The following is a 9959-nucleotide window of genomic DNA, read 5'->3' as shown; positions in this document are numbered from 1 at the left end:
TCAGATTAAACGATTGGCCAATCTAGATCACATGGCATTGTTTTGATTAGGTTGACCACGAGGTCATACAATTTGCGGGAAATACACATCCCTGACTGTAAACAAACCGCTTACTGGGTTAAAATAGGTTATGATTTCAGTAGAAGTGAATAATAATGGGTGTGACCCATACATTCAACGTCCTAGAAGATCTAGACATGATTCAGGGAGACATTTCGATTCGAATGGACCCACAGACCGACACTTAGACATCCGTGGGGTACTTGAGATTCTGAAGAAAAACGAAAACTATGATGGCGGAGTAAATTGTGCAGTTTGTGGTAAGCTACTAGAATCATTGATAGTTTATCATCCATAAAGACATGTGAATAGAACTGTCATACTTCATAACTCATAATATGGGACCATACTACACCAAGATAATGTTGAAAAAAAGGGGGAGAGGCAAACAGAACTTCATAAAGGAACTGGGTCTGTTATTGTTGAGTAAAACTATTTTTGTAGAGTCTTATGTCATACAAGGATTGCATTCCTGTTTGTACATGTACGGTGTTGTGTGTTAATTAGTTATTCTACATGACTTTTACATTTTGATAAAAAAAAAAAATACATGTAGAATATTCTTTGTAGAAGATCTGATTCAGATTTCATTGAAATATTGCAACACATTGATATGTAATGCCTATGTAATTTTCTGAATGATCTATTTTACATGACAGCATGTTGTCTTTGTCTGTAGACACATGGTCTTTGTGTATTTGTTAATTGTTATTAACAAAATTGTACAAGGTTCCATACCACAAATACAAATGTAAGGAAGGTTTGTATTGAATGCAGGAGTTATAGACCCAACTATTTTGGAAACAAGGGCCAAAAAGCAGTCAAGATAAGCATTTCATTGAATGTACATTGTAACTATATACACTACCATCAATCAAAATTTTTTATTTTGTCCACTCTTCACAGTGGATGACCCCATGCCCTCCACTGTGACTCCGCCAAAGTAAAATCTGGTATAAGATTGCTCCATTTCTTTACTTTTCAATATTTTTTTTTGTCCATAACTGAGAAATGTTGTTAAACTGCTAGAACCATTAAATATACCTTGGTATAAAGACAGGAGTAGTAAACTACAAATTTGTTTTGAAATGGTGACTCTAGTCCACTGTGGAGAGTGGAGACACTGTGTCTAGGAATGAAAGACCAAAAAGTGGACACTTTGATTCTAGTCAAATTCTTATCTTGTGTCAAAAGTCTGATTGCAATCAAACTTCAAAGCTGTATCAAGCTTGACTCCCTACTTACATGTACATTTTACCCTTACTATTCAGGTTTCAACCTCTGGGGTTGATTAAGTTGTTACTATATACATGTACTCTTAATCAATTTATTCAGACTTAGTTTTGTTCATCACAGAAATTTGTGAACACAAAAAATTCCAACATGAAATTGTTGTTCTTTTCCAGGCAAACTGTACAAAAGTAGGGTATGCTTTATCAAGCACATCTGGGAGCATAGTGTCTACTGGGACCAGTTTGATGGGGCCAAGAACCATGAGCGTGTCTTATCAATCCAAGCTGCTTTGATCCTTCACACAAGGTCACAGATATTGACCTTGGATGAAAGCAAGTGGTTAGCCAGTCTGTTGGTGACATCACCAAATGATAAAAAGGAAGAACTTGGTTCACCAGATTCCAAGAAAAGACCAAGGACACCAAAGAAATCACCATGGAAAAGAAAAAAGTCATTTGAACATTGACCTTACACTTTCATCGTTTATGTCTGAACATTTCATGTCTTTTGTTACACACTTTTCTCTGTTGGTATGTTTTTGTAAAAATGAAAATGGTTGTGATTACTTTTATTGTGCATGTAAATTCAATTTATAAGAAAAAAAAGGTCACATTTAAATGTTGCAATTCAGTAAAAAAATTTATTTACAGTGAAAGTACTATTGTTCATGGGGTACCAGTTTTTGTGGTTTTCGTGGGTAGGCTCAACCGCAAAATTTGGTTTCCAACGAAAAGGAGATTTCAATTGATGTATATTGTGAAAACCTCAAAATCATGAATTCAAGAATCCATGTACTTGAATTTCTTTCCTAATCTTCATAAATTGGTATCGTTGAATTAAAGCACTTTCACAGTATGTAAGTCTTTAAGGCCAGGTAAGGAAATTGTGTGTTTTCTTATCATTTTTAATAATTCTTGTAAATTGGAAAGTTGTGTGCATTTATTATTGTGATTTTGTAGTTTAAGCTGAGAATGTGATTTGTATGTTGTTGTTTTTTTTTTGCTGATTTGTGAAGAATTTCACTTAATTTTAAAAAGGTATATAATGTAAGTTTCATAATTACCAATTTAAATGAGTTGAAATTTTCTGAATGATAAAAACATCCTAAAAAAATTGAAACTTTAAGAGTGAGAAGGGAATGGGCAAAGGAGCTTGTTTTCCTCAATCTAAGTTAATACCTCATACTTAAATATAATAACTACCCTGGTCCAGACTGGAAATTTGAGATCAGATTGTTATTGTCAATAAAATGTGTAGGGTATACACCAACTAATTTAATGGTTCCCTATTAAGTAGAGATACTTGAATGTAAATATAATGTAAATAGGTATATGTGTAAGTGCAATATGTTATAATTTCAATATGTGCTAGCTTTACAGGATCTGTGATAAGGTTACTTGTGTTTGTATGGTCAAAATAGGGCTAACTTTTTGTTTTTATACTTAGTAATTTGTTTTTAGTTTATTATACTCCACTCTTTGTCTATGTCATTGTAATGTTTTTGACAATATCCTTTTTTCAGACTGTCCAGTTTCTCAGCTTCTATTGGAGGTAGTGTTGTTAGATATCTTTGATATATTACTTTTGCAGGATGACTTGTACTTTTTTTCCCCTTTCCAGGTTCCTTGCTATCTTCTTGTTTATTGTATGACTAAATTGAGGGGGTAATCTTCAGGGGTTTAAATTAGCAGTGGTCCAAGGTCAGGTAACCTTAATTTTTGACCCAGGACTTTTGAAATTTAATTTACCAAGGTCCAGGAGTTCCAACCATAATCATTGACACCTAAATAGGATTTCTGAGTTTACTCAAGGGGACCTTCAGAATTTGAAAAAGACGAGGACTCTCCACTCAGGAAGGTAGATTTAGACGTCTGGTTCTGTTGATTTTAGTCAATGTTTTGTAGCTTGATAACAGAATGAAAAGCAAAAAACTACGGTTTTAAACTTAAAATTCCAGATTTTTTTTTATATTGTTAACAGCCTTTCCATTGTTCTAGCTGCCTAATTTTTATCCCAGACTACTGCCTTAATACAAAATAAATCTTAACAAGTTAACAAAGAAAAAAAAAATGTTCAAAAAACATGTAATATGCGGATGATTTTCTGAGACATTTTTTCTTTGAGTTAAATGTGATGTTGTTCATAATCAGGATGAGATCAGTTCTGTAATATACACGTGGAGCTTGATAAACCTAATAAAACTGACAGCAGAGCATTCCAAAATTCTGATACTATTTGTCATATCTATAATCCTTTGTATACCAATACAAGAAATGATTTTTTCCCACTGTATATTTAAATTTCATGTTATGATTCTTAAACTGATTATTGATTTATATAATGTGCTGGCTGATTTTGCCTTCTTTTTTATTGGATTTGAAAAATACAGACTGTTTATGGTTAGCAGCTACGTCATTGTGAATATTGAGGTCGGTTTGTTGACTTTCCATTTCATATACATGGACATCAGCAAATTCAGAAAAGAGCATGATTTTTCTGATTTTAAAATTATTAACAAGAAATGTTGTATGCAGATCCTGAAGATTATTTGTCAGTATTTTGGTGTAACCATAAACAGAGATATTTTTTTGTCTGGCCTTACAAGGTGTTTTTAGTCAGACAAGGCCAATTGCTGCACTGTAGTCGCATGTACATGTATCTGTTGTGTGATATACATTTTTTTCTATAGTTTTTTGTATATTTTAGTAAGTAATCAATCTATTACATTTGGGATCTGTTGATTTATGTTTTAGGGGATTCAAATGGTCAGAACCAGTAATTTTCTGTATGGAAATTTTTTAAAGATGTACATGTACATATTTCCATCACAATTATTATGGACTCAAATCTATAGTACATTGTCAGCAATTCTGTCATCATGGATAGACACAAATGTCAAATCTATAGTACAATGTCAGCAATGCTGTCATCATGGATAGACACAAATGTCAAATCTATAGTACAATATCAGCAATGCTGTCATCATGGATAGACACAAATGTCAAATCTATAGTACAATATCAGCAATGCTGTCATCATGGATAGACACAAATGTCAAATTTATAGTACAATGTCAGCAATGCTGTCATCATGGATAGATGCAAATGTCAAATATATAAGGTAAACGACATTAATTTAGGATCCAAAAAAGTTGTTCAGGCAGATGTAACCCCCATTCTGTTGCAAAATTTTGTACATTTTGTACAAAATTTTGGAAGAAAATTAATATTTATTGCCTGGAACCCCCTTCTTTCTCCAAAATCTCTGGATCCACACATCTACATTTACTTGTATTTCATTATTATTTATATTACCCAGTTAACTTGTTGGTTTCCTGGCTTGTTCTGGATCTTTTATTCTAAACAAACAAATTATGAACCATGTTCACGTAAATTATGATGCTACTAATGTGTTAATGCTGTATGTTGTAATCTTAGTTATAACTTTTAGAATTCTTTAGTTTTTTACAAAATAAAATCAACAGTATAATGTGATGTATAGTAGCCTTCTGAGGCCAACTTTAACAATTCTTAGTTCTTTGTAGATAACAGTTGTAGATAGAACATTTATTTGCATTGATGACTTTAAACAACAGGAATGATTGAAATTGAATGAACTTAATGTGGAGTGAAGTGTATTAATTGAAACATCACATGATATTCATGTGAATAGCCCTAAAATTCATGTAAGATTTGTTGGCATGAATATGTGGAACAGGGCCCCATATCTTAGAAAAAAATTGGTTGATTGTGTAGAAAAAAAACCAGGAAATCAATTGAACATCTCCTTTCCTACATTGGTATGTAATTATTAGAAAGTCTTATGTTTTTTGTTATGCTGAAATCACAATATAATAAATATTTTTTTTATAAACTTTGTATTATGCCATTAAAAGAATGTGTCTGTTTAAGGTTTCATTGGATGAAAAAATAGAGTAAGTAAGATGATTAAAGCATTTTATTTTTTTAAATTATTTTATATAGACACTTATGTGAGGATTTCCTGACCCTAATAGTGCTCAGCTGAGAAATAATAGTTAACCTGCATTTCATATAGAAATACCGATAAAATGTGCTAGGGTAGGTAGGGTATTATTAAACAGACAAGTTTTTTTTCTCTGGCCTGATGGTGCTATATGATGTATATAAATAAGACAGTACTACTAGCTTTGTATACTATTACTGTATATACATGTACATGAAGTTACTTGTATTTGATAACATGATAACTATTTTGAAGTCAAGGAGCTATTGAATAAAACTGATCAGATTGTTAACATGTTATTGTTTTGTTTTTCTAGTCAGGTAGTTAACATGTGTTAATGTTTTGTTTACCTTGTCTTTGACATCTTAGGCATTGCCTCTCTGATCCTTTTTAATAATATTTGTGGAAAACAGACATACACAACAAAGAACATTAAGTAACTAAAATCATACATACAAAGTAACAAAAGCAAATGAGCAACTTGGACTCCACTAAAAACTGGGCGCATGGACCAGGTGCACTGGTAGGGTAAGCGTCCTCTGCTTTTCTAGAAACACCTACCGAGTTGCTCATAAAATGTCCGGGGTAGACAAACGAGGAAAGGAAAACTATAACCTGTTGAATGAATCAGTTTTCATGGTGCAGATGGATACACCATAATGATCCACGAGTTCATGATGACGACCATAAAACTTCTGCAGCGATGACTTCAATTTTGCAGCAACATAACCCTGTTCCAGAAGCCTATTTGTTAGAGTTCTAGCGCGATACAAAAAGTCTGCGTAGTTTCGGCAGGCTCTGGCATAACGTGAGTTGTGATATGAACACTCCATATGCAGGTGCTGAAGGGATGTTTCCACAGATGAAAGGAAAGTTGACAATTCTAAATGAAAAGTCTTCACCTTTGTCATAAAGTAAACACACTATATAAACACTATTAGAACTTGATCTGTTACATGTTATTTCTTGGGAATAACTTTTCTATTTTGTCCCCGTTGCATTGCAGAAGTGGACATATAAGTACTGGTGGTCATGCCTCCATGTCACACTTTGTGGATGCAACTTCTCAGAAAGAAGCTGAAATGATCCTTATGATAGTCCTACCAAAGTCTTCTTGAGTCAAAATTGTTGGACAACTGCTTGTTAAATTTATTGCCCTTGGAACACAAACTTTAACAAGGTGAGCGATTCAGGCTCCTGGGAGCCTCTTGTTTGTTGATCATAGTGTACTGCCATTTTGATTCTACAAATTTTACAGGAGTTATGGGGCTTTTGCACTTCAACTTTTTATGCTTCAGGTTGAGAGCATATTGTTTTACCCCTGTCTGTCCGTCCGTCTGCCCCAAGGAGGGTATATAGTTATTTTACTCCTCCTACAGTATTTAGGGTATGATGTTGATGCTTTGTAGAATTATATATGGATTGAAGATGTGCATATTATCAGGGTTTTGATGACTGTCAATATTTGACATTTTTATGGCTAGTTGGACTTATTTTGTCACCATTTTGAGGGAATAGGGTACATGTCTATTCCAGATAACTTCTGCAGTATTTAGGTCAAGAATTTGAAACTGCAGTATGATTATATATGAACTGAAGATATGCATATTATTGGGGTTTTGATTTCTATCAATATTTTACAATTTCGTGGATAGTTGGACTATTTTGTCACCATTTTGAGGGAATAGGGTACATGTCTATTCCGGATATTTCCTCCTACAGTATTTAAGATAGGTAGTAAATAATCATGAAGGTAATAAACAATTATTGGAAGATCCTGCACACAAGAGTGGATCAACATTAGATTTCATGTTTGTTCCTGTAGACCAATGCTATCAAATCAGGACATGATCAACTTCTTGTCTGATCATAAAATTGTCGTAATTTTAAAGAATTAAAGCTTGTAAGTATAAATTGACTTTTTTATATGTAAAAAAAAATACATGCGGAGGCATCAAATGTGTCTCAGACACAACAACTTCTCATAAAAGAATTTTGACAACCAAACATTATGCGGTAGCTGTGTTAAAATGGGAGTGCTGGGGCATCCCTTTGTCTATAGATAGTCTGCGGTGAATAGGTTCATATGGCTATGTGTATCTTGTTCAAAACTTACATTGGTTACAGATCCTTTGAGTTATTTGTTATTTGGAGACCAAGTCCAAAAAAAAACAACAAATTCCAGTACTAAATATTGATCTTGAAGTTGGTCAGAAGTAAACAAAGAAAAAATGAGAACCCAACGGAGACAGGAAGCAAAACAAATAAAACTAAGATTAAAGACAAGAGATGCTAATTGCCAAGGATAATGTGGGAGTCATGGATCAATTTGTACATCAAGTTTTATTTTGAAGAGTTTGGTTTGCATCCTGTAACAGATACTGGTATTTTAGGCATTCCAAGATGAGAAACTATGATCTGTCGAATAGAAACAGTTTTGTACTAATCAAACATCCTTAGGCAGATTTTTATGCAACTTTTTGTTGCTGAAATAAATGCCATAAATTCTCTAAAAATATTTTCTTAGGTGAACTCCCAACAAAGTTTGGGGATATATAGAAGTATTTGTAGTTTACACTTGAGTTGTGAAATAATGATTCACTTGTTCACCATATTTTTATTTCCTTTTTCTGACGTGGTCTATCCTCCCAGTAGAGTCAGAGTTACTCAAGCAACTTTTGTTTTATGTGCGTATTATTTTTGTTTATTTAATGTTCTTTGTTGTGTGTGTAATTTCCCTGTCTATTTGTTATCCTTGGACTACTGTGAAAGTACTATGTTTGTGGGGTACCAATTTTCATGGTTTTCGTGGGGAGGCCAAACCACAAAATGTGGTTCCAAAAAAAAAGAAGATTCCCATAGATGTGTATACTGAAAACCTCAAAACCACTAATTCAAGAATCCACAAACTTGTGTTTCTTCTCTAATCCTTAAAGTACTTTCGCAATATGTTCATTGTGAATCTTGTTTTCATGAATACTCTATAGATAACTTCTTTCATTTGTGGTTTTAATTGAGTACAATGTAAGTGGACTTACACGTGAATGATCCACTCATTGTAATCTGTTCACATTTAACAGGGTTATTGCTACATTGTACCTGAAATTATTCGTTTCATAAAACCCCAATTACCCTGACCATAGTAAAGTTTCTGTTTTCTTTGTAGGATAAAAAAAAAGAAAATAACTATAACTATTTCAATTAAGAATTTGTCAAAGAATTGAAAAGCTTTTCTTTTAAATTAGAGTTTAAAAGCCCAATTACCCAGATCAGGTTTAAAGTTTTAATTTTCTTTTCATGAAAGGGTACTACTTTGTAGCTTTTACAAATTTTATGACTTTAAATGTCACAGAAGTACATTCTGTATATAGACTCAACATTAATGAAATGGGAGGCATTGAGGACTTTTATAGAATAGATAAAATTTCTAGGTTGGATGAACATTGTAAATTAAAGGAAGAAGGTGATAATGGGTGTTGAAGCTTTGTATTGAGAATTTTAATGGACTTGGCATGTCTTTTGACATTTGATAGGGTTAACTTTATCTTGATTTTAATTAGATACTTATAAAGTATACATAGGCTTGTAATGATAATACAATTTCATACAAATTTTGCCTCCATTAACAGGTGTGAATTGTCAATAAAATGCAATTTTCCCATCATACCAGTAGAGATGTGCTGACTGCACTCTTTCCTTCATCAATACAGATACTACAAAAGGTTTTAATCTTTAGGGGGATATTCAGTAAATTGTAATGTTCTTTTCACAATGGTAGAGACCTATTCAATTTGAAGTGCTGACTACGCTGTTTCATTCATCAATGCTACAATAGGTTTTATTCAGTTTCTATTTGTAGAAGTCTACTTTCAGGCTTTTAATTTACCGCTCTTTTAAGGCCAAAATCTGATATTTTCTGTTTCTTCTTTAGGTAGAAACGGTTAAAATTATAACTCTACTCTTGATGGTAGCATTTTGATTTCAATTATGTGAGCATTAGTGAGCATGTTGAAATACAATATTTACCATAAAGAGGGGAGAAATAAGTAAGATCAATCATAATTGGGTCTGCTCATTTACTCTTTTTTACTTTCTGTGTTTATTCTTTTATTTACTTGTATTGTTTATGGTGTTTTGTTAATTTGACAAGTGAATTGTTTGTCCTTGCATTATGAGTGTATCTTGTTCTAATCTTTCACTTTCAAATATCAGAAACAAATTTGTGAATAAGGGTAACCGCAAAATTAATGAACACTAATCTGATCCATTTTCAAGTCAAGTCCAAAATAAATCTGATAAAAAAGATATTACATCACTGGTGTAACCGTTACTGCAATGGTCCTGACTTGGTACAGGAATTTCAAATGAAATGGTGTGTTAAATCCAGGTTTTACTGTGCTCCAAACCTCCATTGTGTCTTTGATATACCAATGGTGATTAAATAAGCATTTGCATGCTATAGTGTCATAATTGGTAAATCATTGGTCTTATCAAGTACAAAGAATAATTTACAAAAGACAATCATTACTCATTACTTTAGAAGAAGCTGAGTATTTTTCAAACATGGATTTGATTTCAGACTCAAGGGGAACCAACCTCCTCATAAAAAAGTTATATTTTGACCAAATGGTTTCTGGGTGTGATTGGTATTCTTAGTAAACTCAAATAAAAAACAAGGAATA

The 9959-nt window shown here is 32.8% G+C and overlaps 1 protein-coding gene across 1 annotated transcript; it reads left to right on the top strand.

The window, feature by feature from the left end:
* LOC148600395 (uncharacterized) lies at positions 1-2778 on the top strand. Its single transcript, XM_088558482.1, has 2 exons — positions 1-320; positions 1467-2778. Exons 1-2 carry the CDS (start codon positions 131-133, stop codon positions 1757-1759), a joined length of 483 nt encoding a protein of 160 aa, XP_088414608.1. The 5' UTR covers positions 1-130; the 3' UTR covers positions 1760-2778.
* The last annotated feature ends 7181 nt before the right edge of the window (positions 2779-9959 follow it).

This window comes from Perna viridis, chromosome 13, assembly GCF_037379345.1.
Source record: "Perna viridis isolate PV_CMFRI_1.1 ecotype Kerala chromosome 13, ASM3737934v1, whole genome shotgun sequence".
Taxonomy (NCBI): domain Eukaryota; kingdom Metazoa; phylum Mollusca; class Bivalvia; order Mytilida; family Mytilidae; genus Perna; species Perna viridis.
This window is presented reverse-complemented; position numbering and strand designations above follow the sequence as displayed.